Source organism: Arachis duranensis, unplaced genomic scaffold, assembly GCF_000817695.3.
Source record: "Arachis duranensis cultivar V14167 unplaced genomic scaffold, aradu.V14167.gnm2.J7QH unplaced_Scaffold_165934, whole genome shotgun sequence".
In the NCBI taxonomy this organism is placed as follows: domain Eukaryota; kingdom Viridiplantae; phylum Streptophyta; class Magnoliopsida; order Fabales; family Fabaceae; genus Arachis; species Arachis duranensis.
This window is the reverse complement of record NW_026264258.1, coordinates 3525654-3545291: the sequence shown is the minus strand read 5'-3', so window position 1 is coordinate 3545291 and position 19638 is coordinate 3525654. Positions and strand designations below refer to the sequence as shown.

At 36.5% G+C, this 19638-nt stretch overlaps 3 protein-coding genes across 3 annotated transcripts; 2 read left to right on the top strand and 1 right to left on the bottom strand.

The window, feature by feature from the left end:
* The first annotated feature begins 6869 nt into the window (after window positions 1–6869).
* Window positions 6870–10672, top strand: LOC127743854 (glutamyl-tRNA(Gln) amidotransferase subunit A, chloroplastic/mitochondrial). Its single transcript, XM_052256032.1, has 10 exons — window positions 6870–7305; window positions 7733–8044; window positions 8222–8401; window positions 8509–8603; window positions 8738–8813; window positions 8955–9032; window positions 9262–9355; window positions 9446–9495; window positions 9720–9833; window positions 10274–10672. The coding sequence occupies exons 1-10, from the start codon at window positions 6961–6963 to the stop codon at window positions 10364–10366; spliced, it is 1437 nt and encodes a 478-aa protein (XP_052111992.1). The 5' UTR covers window positions 6870–6960; the 3' UTR covers window positions 10367–10672.
* Window positions 10673–11623: 951 nt separating this feature from the next.
* On the top strand, window positions 11624–14595 carry LOC127743919 (uncharacterized). The gene is given in 9 exon segments (XM_052256134.1): window positions 11624–11883; window positions 12427–12622; window positions 12711–12848; window positions 12982–13060; window positions 13275–13343; window positions 13440–13512; window positions 13684–13740; window positions 13955–14012; window positions 14014–14595. Coding segments are annotated over 8 exon segments (711 nt in total). The 5' UTR covers window positions 11624–11883; window positions 12427–12433; the 3' UTR covers window positions 14062–14595.
* A 639-nt stretch (window positions 14596–15234) lies between these two features.
* Window positions 15235–19375, bottom strand: LOC127743918 (citrate synthase, glyoxysomal). Its single transcript, XM_052256133.1, has 14 exons — window positions 18890–19375; window positions 18565–18745; window positions 18249–18334; window positions 18063–18167; window positions 17894–17956; window positions 17560–17669; window positions 17235–17354; window positions 17011–17086; window positions 16833–16906; window positions 16619–16739; window positions 16278–16375; window positions 16049–16172; window positions 15665–15796; window positions 15235–15552 (listed from the first exon to the last, which is right to left on the bottom strand). The coding sequence occupies exons 1-13, from the start codon at window positions 19151–19153 to the stop codon at window positions 15665–15667; spliced, it is 1554 nt and encodes a 517-aa protein (XP_052112093.1). The 5' UTR covers window positions 19154–19375; the 3' UTR covers window positions 15235–15552.
* Between the last annotated feature and the right edge of the window lie 263 nt (window positions 19376–19638).

The window sequence follows — 19638 nt, the reverse complement described above, 5'->3', positions numbered from 1 at the left end:
CCAACTAGGTAGCTTTTTTTTTTGTAGTTTGTTTCTGAAGGTTTCCAACTTGTGATATTTTTCGATTTGTAAACTGATTGCTTTTTTATTTCTTCCTTTCAGAAATGATGAAGAGTGAATCTAATGCTACCTATTAGAAGGCCCAAGAGGCCAAGAGGAAGGCTCGAGCCCGAGCTGATGCTGCGAAGGCTACTGGCGCTCCTCCTCCTCCTCCTCATGATTGGGGGACCTCCTCTCGCCCAATTATGGTAACCTCTGCTTCTTCTCCTCTCCCTCCTCCTGCCCCTATCCCCCCAGTCTGACCTTCCTCCGAACCCAAGAAAAAGAAATGCAAGACCTCGGAGACTGGCTCTTCTCCTTCTGGAGAGGCCAACTTTGATGGTCCCAAGTTCGTCCGGAAGCACATCTTTCCTCATAGCCAGATTTTTATGGACGATGCTTCCCTTCAAAATCACCTTCAAATATTGGTTTGTGGGGGTGTTTGGACTACTGGAGTCTGCACTGCGCTTCTTGATATTTTGGAGAAAACTCCTTTGACTTCTTTGGGCTTTTCCCAAAACACTATGGAGGAGCTTCAGGAGAGGAATGTCCTTTATCAAGAAAAGGAGAAGCGGCTTCAGGGGGAGGTTACCTGGCTGAAGGATGAGCTGGCCCGACTTCAGAAGAGGGAGAAGAAGCTAATGGGTCAGTGTGCCATGGCGGAGGGCCTGAAGGAGAAGGCGCAGCAGAACTATGTCATAATTTTTTCTGAAAATGTTGATCTTCAGAGGCAGTTGGAGTCAAATCGGGAGGCCTATCAGGAGCTGGAGGATTCAATTATTGAGAGCTCGGAGGAAGCTTGGAGGGTGTTTAAGGAACAGGTCGGAGTTATCGCTCCTGACTTGGACCTTACACCTCTTCATCCTGATAAGATCGTCGTTGATGGAGCTATTGTCTCCCCTCCTCACCTTGAGATGGACTCCAAACTGAAGACTCCTGGACAAAGGATTGTTGAGTCTCCTCCTTGTGAGGAGCAACAGGAGGGATTCCTGCCAAGATCTTCAGATGTCTCGACTTCAGCTGTCGAAGACACCGCTCCGACTCCCCCGACCTCAATAGTAGATCCGAGCTCTCCTCCTCTTGGTGACTCCAATCTTCCTTCCAATTGATTTCAGCTATTTAGGGCCCGGCTTGTGGGCCCTTTTTGAACAATTTATCTTTTTTATATGTTTGTTTGTGGTGGTAGTTCCCGACTTTTTCGGCCTCTTATGGTTATTAACAAAAAATTGCTTTATATGGTTTGCCCTTTTTTGGATAAGGGCTTTTTTAAGAAATACTTTGCGTGTGCATGCTTCGTGTGATTTCTTACAAGGTTTTTATGAAAACCCTTTGGTTTTGTGAAAAAATCTTTTTACTAGGCAGGCTGTTTTTGTTTAAGTTTACTGTAAGATTTTTTTGAAGACTTGAAATAGCATTTGCTTTTGTCTTTGAGGAATTTTCTTATCTCTTTTGTATTCCTCACATATTCAATTTTTTCTTATTGAATTTTTTTAGGTTATTTTTGCGATGCACTTCAATTCTTCTCAAGTTTCTAACTTGTAAGTCGAAATGTTCCCGAGTTATCATGATCGCCTTTGTAACCTCTTTACATAGACTTGTACCTCGTCGTTTTATCTTGTCGACCACTTAGGTCGGACATGAAATTTTCACATTTTTTCGAGCTTAAATCGGTGGGTTTCATAGGATAATGGTGACAGTAATGGAATTATAGAGATAAAATAAAATCGTTGTTTATTGATGGAGGTAACTTTTGATCTTAGCTACTAAGGGATTTTGAGAGTTGTTGACTCTTAGCCCCCACTTTGATGCCTCGTTAAAATCCCCTTCAGGAAAACCCCTTTTTGGAAAAAAACCATGAAGTCGGGAAAAAGAGTACATCATGGAGTGGAGTTCGCTTCTAACTATAATACATCTTCATGTTGCAAGCATGTCATGACCTTGAGAGCTCGGTACCGCTCAAGTCGGATACCTTGTAATACCCCTTTCCTAGGACTTCACTTATCTTATATGGCCCTTTCCAATTAGCAGCGAGTTTTTCTTTCCCCGACTTGTTAACTCCGATGTCATTTCTGATTAGGACCAAGTCGTCTGAGGTGAAGCTTCTTTGAATGACTTTCTTGTTGTATCTGTTTGTCATCCTTTGCTTCAGCGCTGCTTTCTTTATCTGGGCTTGCTCTCGGACTTCAGGGAGTAGTTCAAGCTCTTCTTTGTGTGCCTGAACATTACCAACCTCGTCGTAGAATCTCACCATTGGGATTTGCTCATTGATTTCGACTGGTATCATGGCTTCTATGCCATAGGCAAGTCGGAAGGGTGTTTCTTCTGTGGTAGACTGAGGTGTAATCCGATATGCCCATAGTACTTGAGGAAGTTCTTCAGCCCAGACTCCCTTTGCATCTTGCAACCTTTTCTTTAATCCAGCCAGTATAACTTTGTTGGCTGCCTCAACTTGCCCATTTGCATGTGGGTGCTCGACTGAGGTGAACTGATACTTGATCTTCATGCTGGCTACCAAATTTCTGAAAGTAGAGTTGATGAACTGGGTTCCATTATCAGTGGTGATGGAATGGGAGATTCCATACCTTGTAATGATATTCTTGTAGAGGAACTTCAGACTTGTCTGGCCTATGATAGTAGCCAATGGTTCTGCCTCGATCCACTTCATAAAGTAGTCTACTCCCACTATTAGGTACTTCACTTGTCTAGGTGCCTGAGGGAATGGTCCGAGTAGGTCCAACCCTCATTTTGCAAAGGGCCATGGAGAAGTTATGCTGATGAGTTCCTCAGGGGGAGCGACGTGGAAGTTAGCACGAGGTTGTCCCTATTTTCCTGGTTCGTGTACCTCAGAGGGGATTCTCCTTGGGTCTTTCACGCCAGAGGGACCTTCTTGACGCTAACCACCTGCTCCTTGTAGAGTGACTATAGCCCTGTCATTGTTACTAGTGTCTTGGTTTTCTTGCTCAGATTCGGACGCGGTGTTACCATCCTCGTTTAGGTCGTCCACCATCATGCGTTGATCTCCCAGGTCCTCGGCAACGGCGCCAATGTTACGTAGGTAACCTGAGATAGGTGGATTGGGCTTGATTGGCCCAAATACAGATGGAAGGTGGCCTCCGACTTGCTTGGCGTATGGGAGCCGCTGTCCGAGTTGTGTATGTGTGTGTGTTCTAATAGATGGGGGTGGTACCTGCAAAGATACTCCGATGCCTAAGTTAGCAAAGGGGTAAGCAAGTTTGGAGAGTATTGGAACTTAGAGATACCTAAGGGGTGTCAGGGTATATATATAGTGGTGATCCAATAACCACCGTTGGAGTAGTTCCACTTCTGAAGGTGGATAACCGTCTCTTTATCTTAGGGTTGTTGAGATATTGCTCCTAGAAGTGGGTGAGAGATTTTATGGGCGGTTACTTATTTGAATAAGCGTTATCTGCAAGATTATCTTGATCCCGACCTCTTTAGAGAGGAGCTTATGTCGAACCCGACCTCTTTGCTAAGAGGTCGGTTAGGTGGTGAGGCCAACCTTTGGAAAATTATAACTAATTAACAAAGTCATAAATAATTAAAATTTATAGTTTAAAATAGTATTAAATAAGAGAGTATCGAGAATACTAAAAAAATTATGAGTAATATAATTTAATAAAGTATATTTTAATATATTTTTCATATATTATTTTTGCTTTTGATATAAAAATATATTTTATCAATTTTTATATGTTATTTTTATTTTAGTAAGTAAATATTAATTTTATTATAAAATTAATTAATAAGATCTATTCAAATATTTAAATTAAAATGATAGGATAATATAAAAAATTTATTTAAATTGATATCTATTTTTGTAATTTTTTTTATCTAAAAGTGATTTTGAGTGATATAATCCAAACAATATTTATTTTACTATAGTCTATTTTGATATAAAGATTACCAAACATAAATCACTTTAATACAAACTTATTTTTCATCAAAATCAAGTTTGCAAAATTAATTTTATACAAACTCCCGTTTGCAAACTGTATTCCAAGCACACACAGTCTCGTTGAAGTCTCTTATGGAGACTGACATAACCCTGCAATATAAATCAATTCCTCCCACACAATAAATTTCTCTTCTCTTATATGAGTCTCATACACCAAAAAAAGCACAATTGAAATTTTTTTTAATAAAACCCCTTTAACACACAACCAACGCTCCTATTTATGACAGCGACTCGTTTTAAACATTATTTCAACCCAAATTAAATCACCCGAAGCACCCTGCAGTATCACTTCCCCAAATTCTTATTACATCAAATTTTATCGCTACCTGTCTCTTAGTGAGAACAAGCCTAACATATTCAATTTAAATTTTTTTCTTGAGGTTTTTGACCATGCTCAATATTCCATCACCGCTCAACCCCCTAATATTCCAAGAACAAAATTATTTTAATAAATAATTACACATTTTTTTGGGTCTACAGCGTCTTGCTTTCTCTTTCTATTTTGCCAATCTTTTTTTTCATTCTGTGTTTGGAGAATAGCTATGATATCATCTTTTTCATTGTATAAAATTGCACCTGATTACAACGCGAAGTCCCAAGTTTTCCTAGTTTCAAGCATCTGCTCCTCCAAAATACTATCTATGTTTCTCTTACTTCCTTCATTCTTGTCCAAACCACAATCATCAACAATCCTCTTTCTAACTACTTCTTCATCATGTTGCGACAGCTTTCCTTTGTCAATGTTATTTACTTTGTGCCGGAATCCATACAATTATCATTCACAATGTCATCCCTATCACCCGTTCCTTCATCAACGTCTTCCGCACCATCATCATCAACATACACACCTAATCCACCAGTCCCTCAATTCAATATCACCAGGAGAGTAGTGGCTTGGTTCTACACCACCAACTCCTCCTTGATCTCACGACCCAACATAGGGTTGCACATCTTCCTTGCCACCTTGAGCCTTCTTTGCCGCAGCCAGCCTTTAGCTTCCCTCCTTCAACACCGATTCGGTTTCCCTCGGTCACCTCCGCGCCAGTCTCTAGTGCAAGTGTCGCAGATGCAGCTTCCTGCACATTTGTCGTAGACCTTTCCCTAACGTGCCCATCCCTATCGTGAAAATCATGCTCCATTTCCATCAAGTTCAACCCGGGTTCTAGACCCAATCCAACATCACCGAACTGGTTGATTGAGAAAACCGGGTTCAAGGACCTCATTTTCAACCCATTAAAGTTACTTTCATAAACCCATGTAACTGTATGTTCAGAGTCAGCTTCATAATTAATATAATCATATCCCACAATCCGCACTCCCTTAAATTCCTTTATAAATTGGTTGATATTATCGTTTTTATTGATTTTGTTTTGAATGATCATTAATCCACTCATTCAAAGTAATTTCAAGAATGACCAACCTGCCCTTATCTTCTCTGTTTTTCCTCAACTCCTCCATCACCACATCGGCTGCCTGGTCGTTGAAAACTATCGCTTTTGTGGCCCGTGTACTCCTTAAATTTGTACTTGCACACTCTCTTTCCACAACTGTTTTTCGTTGTTCACAACTATAATAACTTTTTTCATTAGCTTCTTCATAACAATTCAATCTAAAAGCCTCCCGTTCCACTTCTTTCACTAGCACATCAAATCCAATGATACCTACTATGATATGAACTCATTTATTAATCATATCCATGATACAAGTATTAATTTACACTTGTCCAACAGTAAGGCTGCGTTTGTTCTAAGAACAGGACAGGACAAGACACTGATGGACAAAGACACAAAATTTTGTGTTCTTGTATTCAGTTTGGTGATAAACTATAACAAATTATAAAAATTCAATTTATTCTCATTTTTTTCATTCAAAAAATTTGAGATGAAAAATATAACAATAAAAAATATAATTATGAAAAATTAACAAGAATAATGAAAGAAAAAATAAAAAATAAGTTGTATCCCTTGTTAGTATCTTCGTGTCCTTCCTGTCAGGATGAACACAAAATACACTAATTCAGTGTCTCTGGACACATTGTCTCTGTCCATGTCTCCTCTGTCAAACATGATTTTGTATCTCAGTGTCCCTGTCTCAATGTCTTGTCTCTATAAACAAACGCAGCTTAAAAGACATGCATGATTCTGTCACTTTGTCACAACCGACTACTTCCCCCATTGGTCTCTTAACATACTAAAGATATCCGTTGACCACGCATATAACGGAACTCCATAGCATTCTAACCACACTTTTCAAATTTCATCACATCGCTCCGTCTCATTCTATCTCCATATACTATGAAAGAATTGCAAGAGACTATTCATTTTAAACGTATATGCTTCTTCTGCATTCAATACGAATCAAAAGTCAAAAGAACTTTATACACTCTCAGTTCCCGTACTTTGACAACTTGAGTTAGGTTTTTTCCAATCATCTCCTTCAACAAACTAAAATCAATTGCCTTCGTCGTACCATCAACCAAACTTCTCTATGATCAGTACAGATTTTCTTTTATCACCGATACTTTCACTTTTTTCATCCACCCATTTTTATGTGTGTATTTAAACTTGATTTACTAAACTTAATTTTACGTCTAGTTTCAATTAAAAAATATCTATATCTACATAAATATTGTACTATAAAAAAAATTCAAAGATCAACATAATTTATTATTTTTAAGCTGTAATTAATCTATAATATTTAAAAATATAAATTAAAAATATATTATTAACTTAATAAATTAAAAACAATTCTATTAAGCTCATAGCTTTTCAGTTGCATTATTACAATAACAAATCAACTAGTAACCAAAATTTAGTGAAGAAAAAAACCAATTTTAAGCAGGAAAATGAGACTATCTGAAAAATAAGAGCTGCTCAGGGCTCACACTTGCTCCATCCCCTTTGTTATCTTCTTCACTCTTCAGTCTTCACAAGAAAGGAGGAAAGATGATATTGACACTCCAAACCCCACGTCCACTCTCTCGCCTCCCTCGCTTCCTTCCATTCTCCACCAACGCCTCTATTACCCTAAACCAAGCCGACTCACTCGACCGCCGCATCGCCGCCGGCGAGGATGTTGGTCCCCTCGCCGGAGTTCTGGTGGCCGTCAAGGACAACATATGTACTGCTGATATGCCGTCCACCGGCGGCTCACGCATTCTCGAAGGGTACCGGCCGCCGTTCGACGCAACCGCCGTAAAGAGGGCGAAGGAGCTTGGCGCCATTGTTGTTGGAAAGACCAATCTAGATGAGTTCGGTATGGGTAGCACCACTGAAGGTTCTGCATTTCAGGTTCTTCAATTTTCTTCAATGTTTAATTTCAAGTGTTTGGGATTCTGTTATTTCTATAACTAGCTAATAGTTAATTTCATGCCGAGCATACTTAATTATATTGCATTGCATTGCATTTGGTTTTAACTGCGGATTGAAGTCTATGTTCCTCAACCATTTTCTTTTTAGTTTCGTTTTGAGATAGTGAGTATAAACTTCACTGCAGATAGAAATTAAGCTCAATTTTATTGTTGAGGTTTCCGAATTGAGAGATCTTTAGATACTATGCACCTGCTACATGGTTCTAAGACCATGGTTGCATTGCTGGTACTCATGGATGTGGTGTAATTTGGCTAAGCTTTATGTTGTCTGGATTCTAGTGTTCTTGCTGTGGCCCATTTATAACTGGGATTGGTTTACTCAGGTGATGCGTATGTTCATTCAATAGGTCACAGCCAATCCATGGGATCTTTCTAGGGTGCCAGGAGGATCATCAGGAGGATCGGCAGCTGCAGTTTCTGCCAGGCAGTGTGTGGTATCACTGGGAAGTGATACTGGTGGAAGCGTGAGACAGCCAGCATCTTTTTGCGGTGTTGTAGGTTTGAAGCCAACTTATGGGCGTGTCTCAAGATTTGGACTTATGGCGTATGCGTCTTCACTTGATACTATTGGTTGCTTTGGTTCATCAGTCGCTGATGCCGGGATTCTCCTTCATGCAATTTCTGGTCATGATAGATTTGATGCCACCTCAAGTAATCAAGTAAGAGTTCTTTTATATTTGGTATAATTGTTATAGCCATCTAATATCCTGTTGTTAGCTGAAGTTGTCAAAGGTATTGGCATAATTTGTCTATAAGATGGGCAGTTGATGAAATCATTGCAAGTGTTTATTTATGTATTTCTTGTTATTAAGCAGATTCCTAAATTTATTTCTCAGGATGTGCCCAACTTTCTGTCTCATTTTGTCTCTGCTAGTTCCTTTGAAAGTAAGCCCTTGAAGGGTCTGAGAGTTGGTCTGATTCGTGAAACCATTGGTGACGGTGTTGATGCTGGAGTAATTTCTGCAATTCATTCTGCTGCTTCCCATTTTGAGGAATTAGGATGCTCTGTAAATGAGGTCTTTTGCATCATTTTACTTAGTTCGTACCTATAGCTTCTTTATAAGTTTATGTTAGCACAATTATATTTTGAGTATGTTTCATTCATTTGCTCTTAAATGTACAGGTCTCACTTCCATCCTTTTCCCTTGGGTTGCCAGCCTACTATATCCTTGCTTCATCTGAATCATCTTCCAACTTGTCTCGCTACGATGGTATCAGGTGAATGCTCCATGGCCTCCCTCCGAGATAAAAACACATGCATTCCGCAATGTTTTCTTCTATGCTCTTTATTCTTGTTTTGACGGGTTTGACACCTACTCCTCCCCCTTTCCTTTTTCTAATCTATTATCTAGATATGGAAACCAAGTTTATGCTGATGAGCTTGACTCTCTTTATGGAAGTTCCCGAGCTAATGGATTTGGTTCTGAGGTACATCCTTTTACTCCCTAGATTTCACATTTGGTGATATATGGGTTTTTGGCAGCTTTATATATGTCTATAAAAGGGATGGTCTAAAATTTTCATTGTTGCTCTTAAAAGCTGGCTATGAATTTTAAATGCATATTTCAGGTCAAAATGAGAATTTTGATGGGGACATATGCTCTTTCAGCTGGTTACTATGATGCATATTACAAACGTGCACAGCAGGTACTGCTAAAGCATTATTCATTTTGCTATAACTATTATATTTGGTCCATTTCCCATTGTGTATTATAAAGTCTAAAACAATGAAATTGGGATACATGGTATGATAGATACGCTCATGGATTTTTATTTATTTATTTATTTATTTTCCCTTTTGCATTCATGTCTAAATTTCATCTACATAGGCGGGTTTAGAATCTTTGGAAAAATATTTTTGACTATATTTTCACAGGTGAGAACCATAATTAGGAATAGCTTTACAGAAGCACTCAATCAAAATGACATCCTGATTTCACCAGCAGCTCCTTCACCTGCTTATAAAATTGGTAAGCACTACATTTGCATCTTATTGCTTCGTCATGATTGCATTTCATTGCCTGCATTATTAATTGTCTATTCGCTTGTGACCTTTTAAGGTGAAAAGAAAAATGATCCCTTGGCCATGTATGCAGGAGACATCATGACTGTAAGCATTTCAATGTTATTGTTTGATTTCCGTCTCTTACTTTTATTACGTTAGCATTTACCTGTAAAATATTCTTAGTATGAGAAAAGGAATCGTCTAGTGGAATAAAGTCACCAATTAAGAGTTCATCCTCTTTGATATTGTCTGAATTTCTATTTCTAGGTACTTAATATTCATTTACCAGTCACTAACCATAATCTTTGGCCCTCTCTCTCTCTCAACAGGTAAATGTTAACCTAGCTGGACTACCCGCCTTGGTTTTGCCATGTGGATTTGTTGAGGGTGGGACTGCCGGGCTTCCTATTGGTCTACAAATGATTGGTGCAGCATTTGGTGAGGTATGACTTTTTCTGTCTATTGCACTCAACTCCTTGTTGATGGATATCAGGGATATTGTCTTTCGTTTTATTCCCGTTATCAGTCATCATTTCATATAGACATGAATCATGATTTGATGCATTTTCATGGTTTCGTACATGTAGCTTAATGGAAAACAGAATTGTTTTCTTGCTGCTATGCAATTATCAAGGGACACAAGTATTTATCCCGTTTTAAAAGTTGTGTTTTTTTCTCTTTCAAATATGATTTTTGTTAAGATAAAATCCAACATGTTTCAAGAAAGCTAATTGCAAATAAGAAATTTGTGTGTATGACTTGGGTCTTGTCCGAAAATAAGAAAAAAACTGCAGTGTCTTTGCTTTATCAGTTCTAAAGAGACAAGTCGAATTTTATTCTTGTGAATGAATAATAGGATCCCCATCCTTATATGGTCTTGCAGGAAGAGCTTCTGAGGGTGGGACATATCTTTGAGCAGACGCTTGAAAATTGCAGATTTGTTCCACCAATTATAGCTGAAGACATTGCAAGCTAGTATAAATGATCCTTCTACCTTTCGGTGATCCATAAAAAGTTACATTAATTCATGACAATATGGTGGTTGAAGTATTTTTTTTCCGAGGCAATTCAGTACTATATGCTGTTGGCATTCAATGATTCAAATTAGTAACTTAAGGAATATGATTTTGACAGTAGCAATGTGAGATTCGTTTAGTTAGCTTTTGATATGGCGAATGGGGTGTCACCAGCATTTTCGATGAAAGACCCCTAACAGCTATAATTTGGTCAATGTAAAACTGTGTTAGGTTGATTTATGTGTAAAGAAGCAAATGGTTGTTTAGCACTTTCCAAAAAATTTGGTTATTGTAACTTTTTCGTATTAAGAAGTATTAAGAAATTTTTAAAGTAGAAATTTAAATGCAGTTAACTTTATATGAAGTTGATGTTTATAATTAAGAGTTGTTAAATAACGATTTAACTAAATCAAATCTGTTAAATTATTTAACATAAAGTTTATTTCACCTGAGTTTCTACTTATTTTTGAATTTGCTTGGATACTATGCCTTGAATGAAAAATTTTGTAACCACCATTAGTGAAGTTGGTAGATACTTAAGGTTTTTTAGGGTAACATAATGTCATAATATTTTAAATTAAAAATCTATCTTATCATAAAAAATTTATTTAACATGTGCTTTTTAATAATAATATTAAGATTATTATTAGTAAAAAAATGAATTATTTTATTTTAATAAATACATAACAAATATATTAAAAATTTAAATATTATATTTTTTATAAAAACCTTTTAAATCGATAGTTTTATACACATATTTGCTAATTTTATCACAAATTATATAATTAAAGGGAAAAAAGACCTACATTCAATATACTTTAATGAAAATCTAAAAATTAATGGTTTCGCTACGTTACCAACAGCATATCTGCCAACTTCTGCCAACTCTTATTTATAATTGTGTTTCATGGGAGTGTGTTTGTGCATGTGTCTAATAAAAATGTCTTTTTTATAACTGAGTTTAATAGAAGTGTCTTTATAGATATATTTTATGGATGTGTCTCTTTATATATGTATTTAAAATATATTAATTATTAGACACATCTACGAACACACTTCCATGAAACACAAATATAAATAAGAGTTGGTAGAAGTTGGCAAATAATATGTTGGTACCCTGTACTTTTCAAAAAATTAATGCAACAGTTGAATGAAATCTTATTCATATCGCGAGCATCCAACAAACCAAACCCAACCCAACCTTATCCCAATAAAGTTCATCTAAAAGACTATAATATAAACTGTGCCTTTTGTGCGTTTGAGTTAGGAGTTAAGACTCACCAACGGCGCACGTTAGCATCCTCAGCTCACCCAAAACACCGCGTGAAGTTCACGCTCCCTGGAATCCTCCTCTCTGCGCGTTTCGATTCCTCTCTTTCTCTCCCTCCTCGTTCGTCCTTCGATTTGGCGACGAGGTTCCCGTATCTTATTCGTTGATCCACCTTCGTTCGGATCGTGTCTAGATTCAATCGATTATGTAAGCATTTAGCCAAATCTCGTTGTATCTTTCATGAATTGGAATCCTGTTTTTGATGATCTACTTTATCTGTGATCCATCCTTGTTAATTAATGTTCTTTCGAAATTTGTATTCAAAAAAAAAAAAAATCGAGAAGGAAATAACAATTCTCTCTCTTTTTATTTTTTCCCGCTGATTTATTAGCCAAAATTGTGGAAGTATGAATAATTCCACGGATCATCTGTTTATTAATGATATGAATTAATAGTAAATGTGAATCTCTTAATGGAACCGTATTCAGTTCTCATCTTTGTTTCAATTATGTATGCATGTATGCTTTGGCTGTCTTGAAAATTTATCTTTGACGTCATCAAGTGAGTTTTTCAATTGAGAGAATTCAATTCTATGCATGTATATATGAATCTACAATATTTTTCTAATAGAAGTAAATTTTCATTAACAAGAAGGATGTTACATGAGGAAGAGAACATGAGAGCTTAGTTTCTATTAGTTTTCATGATTAGTTTGAATGCTTATAGTCTTATTGTTTTCTTGGTTATCAGTGTCATTATGATGAGAAGAGGCGAAGTTCAATTACCTGCGCGGAAACTTCCATCCCTGGTTGATCTATGTGTTCAGAAAATAATAGATAATATAAGATACCTTGGAAACGTTGGTTGTGTCGATCTACACCTGCTCGAGCGAATTTTGCCACACTGCACGGTTGATCAGTTGATTCATGTGGAGAAGGCAAGCGAAGTAAGTTAAGGTTCTCGTTTTTGTCAACTATGTATGGAGCTATCACCAGGTGAAATGGTTTGTCTAATTTGCCCAATATGCTATGCAGGGAGCTGATTTGAGTCCGGTGACTGATAAGTTATGGAAAGGATTCTTTGAAAAGCAGTACGGGTTAAATTGCGCCAAGGAAGTAATGAGGAGGATGAGAGAAAAGAAAGTGTCATTTAAATGGAAGCAGTTGTACGAGGTGAATTTTTTACTTGGTCATTCTTTGATTTCTTTATCATAATTCTTTTTGGTTCAACTCGGTTATATTTTAGATGAATAGGGTGTATTCAATAAAAATTGTTAGCTGCGCTCACTACGTTAACTCTCTGCAGGCAAAACAGAAAGAAATAGCCGAGGCTGAGAAGGAAGTATCTAATCGAATCAGGAATCTGTACAAGAAAGAAGATGCAAGTATGTTCCTAGTGTGTGCATTATTGGCTACTTGTTTTAATTTTCCTTGCCTTTCCTGCTTTGCTGAACGTGAATATCCTTTTGTCTACCTGATTTGAATCTTTCTCAACCTTTTAACATACATGTTTGTTTTATCCAAACAAAATGCTAATATAACTTGATAAACATACATGTTAACTGTTAGCTTGATGAACAATGTATTGGAATTCTGTAGAAAAACAGAGTAGGCAAGTACAGCTGTGCACTAAAACTCCACCTTCGAGTAAAAAAAGATTCTGGGGAGGTAACTAGTTCACTCTACTATTGTGCTTTATATTTTATTTATGTTTCATCAGGTTGCACTTTTAAATGTTGTTTCATCTTTGAGGATCTGTTGTAGATGGACCTGGTTACAATGTGTCAAATTTGAAGAGCAACATAATGAAGAAGTCAAAAATAGAATTTCTAAAGAGGTAACTTATAATGCTGGATGGAAGCAGGGGCCTTAAGGTTTATAATAATTTCTTTTGATCATATCAATGATCATTAGTTGGGAAAAATAAATTAGTAATATAATTATGGTTGTTTTGTTGTATAATTTTATCTTATAAATATAGACCCCTTTGTCTTTTCTTCTTTTACAGTCATGAGATGAAAAATCTTGCAGTGATGAAGAAGAATACTTTCCAGAGGACTAGTAGGTATATATGACAGCAACTTTTTGGTTAGAAACTTTTTCTAAGAATTTTTCTTTGTTTTTTGGCTATACATCTACCTAATTTGTAGTGTTTGTAATACTTTTACGGGAGCTAACAGTTTAGTTATTGCTTCCAAAATAATTATCTTAATCCTCACTTCCTTTTTTGTTCTCCTTTTATTTTTCTAAACAATCTTCCATTGCTTGTTGTTCTGCAGTTCAACAAGCATTACAAGGACTGGAAGTACTTCTGGAATTGGTTCAACATCAAAAGATCCCAAATCCATCAGAAGGATGTTTTAGGAGCAAATTATGTGAGAGATAGCAATGCTATGGATCATTATTTGCTTTTAAACTGTAATGTTAGTTTCAGCTATCTTAACGCTAAGAAAAATGGCTTACTTTTCTTTGTTGTATTTATTGCATAAGTTGCATCGAGGCATGCATGGTAGTTGATGTAATCTGTTTCTTACATAAATGAAATTAGCATCTTCATACCGAATATGATCTAGCTGCAAAACAAATGGAAAAAAATATTTACTTATGAAGGGAGATGCATAAGAATATCATGGGCAGAAAGTTTGTGTAACCAATTTGTATCCTATACATTTATTCAATGATGTACACTTTTTGTATCCAGATACATTATTGTACCAAAAAGTGAAAGTGACTGATAAAAAGAAACGGAAGGAAGGACACAATGGATGTTACATGAACTCATCATATATGCGATCCTTCCCTTTCATGCTGAAGGCATGGCATGCAGTGACTCTGCCTTAGGCAGGTGAGTTCCTTGATGTGTATGAGAGAAAAGTTATGTGCTTAAGCACATTGAATGAAAGTGAAAATGTTTAAGAAAGTTATTTGAAATGTTACCAATATTGTCCTGTCAGGAATATCTGGTATAAGGGTTTAGTATTGACTTTTTGAATAACTAGGTTATACCATTTCATTTCATTTCATCAACTATCCAACAACCATGTTATTGCTGTTGCACTCTTGTAAGTGTTGAAGACTTGGACACCCTCAAGAAAATATAAATGTTTTTGTGACTTACCTGATGCTTAAACATATCTTAATCAGCATGTAATCCCTAAACTCGACTTTTTTTTTTAATGTAAACATGTTTCTGTTGCCTAAAGTCATTGAATCGGCCTCATCAGTCATCACATTTGTCATATGACACGCATAAATATCTCTCTATATATATACATCTATAGAATAGATATAGGGAACTACTTGAGGTACTTGTCTTGTGTCCAAATTATTTTGTTTCCTAAAATATATCTAAGTGGAGTTGAAATTAAATGATAAAATGAAAACAAAATACTAACAAGCGTCTTAAGCATTTGTGAAATGCATTAAAAAAATTAAAGGATTTATCTTTTTACTATTATTTATTTATTACTTAAGTGTCTTAGACAAATTCTATAACGGCACTAATTAAGAAAAAATGGCAAATCTAGTAGGATATAATAAATGAAAAAAGTAAATAAAATAAAATCCAATGGAACTTCTTTATATCACCAATAATGTAAAATAAAATGATCACAAAACCAAGAATATTAACTAGTTTGATTTCATTCCATCCACACATGTTACTTGGCATATATTGATTGATCCCTCTGGAACTGCAAATCCTGCTATCATTATTCTGCTACTAGAATAGAATACAAAACTGGCCGCATTATTTATGAAGATACATCCTCCTGAGGTCTCTTGCCTCATTCTGCTTTAGCCATAGTAAAACTTAGGCAATATAAGCCATAAAAGACTTTGGAACCTTTAAGAATTACTCCCTCTGTTTTAAATATAACTGTACAGAAAACAATAAAACATACTTTCTTAGAACTTAACAGACATATATTGGAACAAAGGGAGTGAAAATCATATATTGGCAATGTCATTAGCAAAACTATATATATTACCTATATCCCGGTTCCAGCGAGCCGCCGCTTTGAGGCATTCGATACGGTCAACTGGCCAAGCTTGTCGGTGTTACTTGATTCTGTTCTTTCTTTGATTGGTGCATAATGCCTCAACCATTCCCCAACATAAACCTGGTCATGAAATAGATTAAGGTGACATTAGGATAACACTAGTGGCAATCCAAAATCATCCACAACAGATATCACTGTTAGTTCTGGTAATCAGAGATGATAGAAAACGTAGAAGAAACTAATTCATATACTAATGGGATACTAACAACTAGGCCAATTTGATTCTTACCCTCAACCATGGTTCTGCTATATTTTAAATATCTCAATGTAGAAAACCATAACTGGAGAAATGAGTTGAAGAAAGTAAACAACCTGTTGAGGCCTCATAATCTTCGTATCAGGATCATCCAAAGACTCTCGCCAATGCGCCAAGTAACCAGCCATTCGAGGGATAGCAAATAAAATAGTGAAGTACTCAGGTGGAAACCCCATGGCCCTGATCACATAAAGGCATTAGCTAAAGCCTAGTAACATATATTAGGAGGGATAACCTTATCTTATGCTCCCTAGAAAGAAAAACCTGGTGTAATAATAACTATACCTATAAATTAGTCCAGAGTAGAAGTCAACGTTTGGATATAGCTTTCTTCTGATGAAAAATTCATCAGATAGTGCAACCTTCTCCAAGGCAACTGCAACCTGCACAATCAAAAAATTGTATATTGTATTAATAAGTTTTGATTTTAGATTGAAACCTTTTGAAGTGCTTTAAATTTGAATAACATTCAGATACAGATACAAACAGCTAGAATAGTTTGCAGCAAAATCTTCGAAATGTAGAATTTGATATTGTATTAATATCCCCTGATCAAACCATCTCCTGCTCAAAGAATAATAAAATAGACGGCAAATAGATGGAGTAAGAGATTAAAAGATGAACACCTCAATAAGAGGATCCCGCCCAACAATGGAAAACACTTCCTCTGCTAGTCTCTTTAGGACCTTTGCTCTGGGATCATAGTTTTTGTAAACACGATGTCCGAAACCACTAAGCTTTCGCTTCCTGGAGGAATAGCATCCAAAACACAAAGTAGAAGGCACAAAAGTTATACAAGAAAAAGAAGATCTTTAAAATAATACTAATAATAATACACACTTTGCTTTAACACCCTCAATGAACTCTGGAATTTTGTCAACAGTTCCAATTTCACTCAGCATTTTAAGAACAGCCTGCATCAAATGTCAATTCATACATGACAACCTCATTTTTTTTCCCAAATAAGAAACATGCTAAATAAAAATGATCATGAAATCTCATCAATCAGTTATATTACCTCATTAGCTCCACCATGAAGAGGTCCATATAGAGCTCCAACAGCACCAGCAACAGCAGTGTATACATCAACACCACTGCAAATAAGGTAACCATTAAGCAATATAGAACAGCATGATTTCTTTTGCGGAAAGATCACTATTCAGAAAAAGTTCTATCCAGTGTGAAAGCTCATTCGATATGGTGTAATAGCAGGAGTATCAGCTGAAGTAGGAATATGTCTACCTTGATGCAAGATGCCGAACAGCGGATGTGGAACAATTCATTTCATGTTCAGCATGCAGGATGAAAATAATATCCAGTGCACGACTTAGCCGGGGATTTGGTTTATATGAGCGGTTGCCTCTGAAGTTAAACACATTGAACATTTTATTTCAGTCATACCCGATGCTGATATAGCTTCAGCATAACAAAAATCAGCTAGTATGTTACTACCATTCTATCATCAAGAATAAATGACAATCCTTTTTAAATAATGAGATCACAAAGGAAAATAAACCGAAAATAATGCAGTTCCAAATCATCTGACAGAAACAACAGTTAGACATACAGAGAATCAAGCATGTATAGGAAGTTCTCTGTGTAAGAAAGTTGATTCGATGGAAGCACAGGTGGCCGTCCCGCCATTCTGAGATAAATTGCTGCAGCAATTGTTGTTATCTGCATTGAGAAAGGGAAAATGATATTGCCAAAGAGGTAATAAGATAAATTCCAAATAATAAGTATAGAATTACATGAATGCTACACAAGAACTTCAGAGGAAACAAACTTAGCAAGGGCAGGTAGCATTCAGAATAAATCAATGACTAATTCAGCACACATAAGTAAAAGCTACAAACTGCAGATACTGAAAAAAAAAAATAGAGAGAATGGAGAAACCAAACCTTTCCGATAATCCGAGCTATTTGTTTATCTCTGACTTGCTTTGAGTTGTAAACATCAAGACCCTGCATTGAAGTATGATAAAGGGTTTTAAAAGAAATTATCAGAGCTAGATGAAAAGATGTTGAAAAGTTGAAAAATGGGAAACTGTTTTTGTTTTGTGTTACTTACTCTGAGTGCAGGATTAGCATCAGGATGATGAACAGATAGAGCACTCATGGCATTAACAAGCACACCCATAGGATGAGCATCATGTGGCATTGAATGTATGATATCCTACAAAAACAAAAGCGGAATCAGTTGTTTACAAATCTAAAATCTAGAATCTTGCATTAATAGAAAAACCAGAAGGCTCACCAAAACTCCCTGCGGTACAGCTGAATGCTGAGATACAGCGAACTCCCAATCCAATAACTGATTTTCAGAAGGCAAATTTCCATACACTACAGACACATGAATCAACCTTATGAAAGAAATAAATTTGACGAAAAAAGTTTTCATGAATAGTATCGTATACAAGCATAATACTGAATACCATATACATCAAGAGTATGCATAATACAGTGAATAATACTATACGGATATATTGCAACTTAGGAAAACTCCATAACCGGATAAAAATCAGTTACACATCTCAAATTACTCTACACAGTTGGCTGGATCTCAAACTTACTTATGAGGTAGGCTACTTCCATGTATGTGCTTTTCTGTGCCAATTCCTCAATAGGATAGCCTCTATATCTAAGGATTCCTTCATCACCATCAATATAAGAAATAGTTGATCTAACAGGTGCAGTGTTCAAATAGCCAGGGTCATAAAGTTTCAATCCCTTGTCATTCTTTCCAATCGATATCTGCAATTAAATAAATAAATAATTTAATTAATATTACAAAAACAACTTCCACTTCCTCCTTCGTTCTCAGTTTTGGCGGGAGAATTAGCCATAGTTACTAACACTTGTTCAAAATCGGAGTTTTGATTGCAGGGATAATGGTACCTTCTTGAAGTCGGTGGCTTTGACGGCGCCTTCGGGAGACACCTGAATATAGTACTTCTTACCAGTCCTCTCGTCCACCACCGTCAGTGTCCCCTTCAGGCTCGTCACCGTCGCCGTCGCCGGAGCAGACAGCTGGAGTGGCTGGAGGTGGTCCTCCGAGGCGGTAGAGTCAGAGGAAGGAAGGAGGTGAGCGGTGAGAGTGGCCAAACGGTCACGTGCCACGTGGACATGCGATGATTCGGAGGTGAAGGTGGTGGCAGACATTATTATCGAATTTTGTGAAGTGCAAGCAAAAAAATGATGAGAGAGAGAGAGAGAGAGAGAGAGAGAGGCTTGGGTGAGAAGAGAAGAGTGTGGAAGGAAGAATAAAAATATGAAGAAGATGATGATTGGATTGAGAGTTACGTAGAAGAGTGTGCCATGGCATATGGATCATTTTTGTCATGCCGCATGTTACTATATCTGTTCCAATTTTTGGGGTTATAATAATAATGGAGGAAATTTTAAGAATCTTGTTATTATTAATACTTATTAAACTCCACTTCGCAGTTTATCACTTGCTGTTAAAAGTTTTGAATTCTGGTTTATTGTTGAATAGCTGATGGTAGTGCATGATTCTCATTTCTCACCAAAATGACATGGTTTTGACTTTTGAACCCCCATGGTTTCATTTGATTCTCTAGGACCCTTCAAGTGTTGTGAAAAAATTACAACTATAATACGAATATATAAATAAGAGTTTCTATACA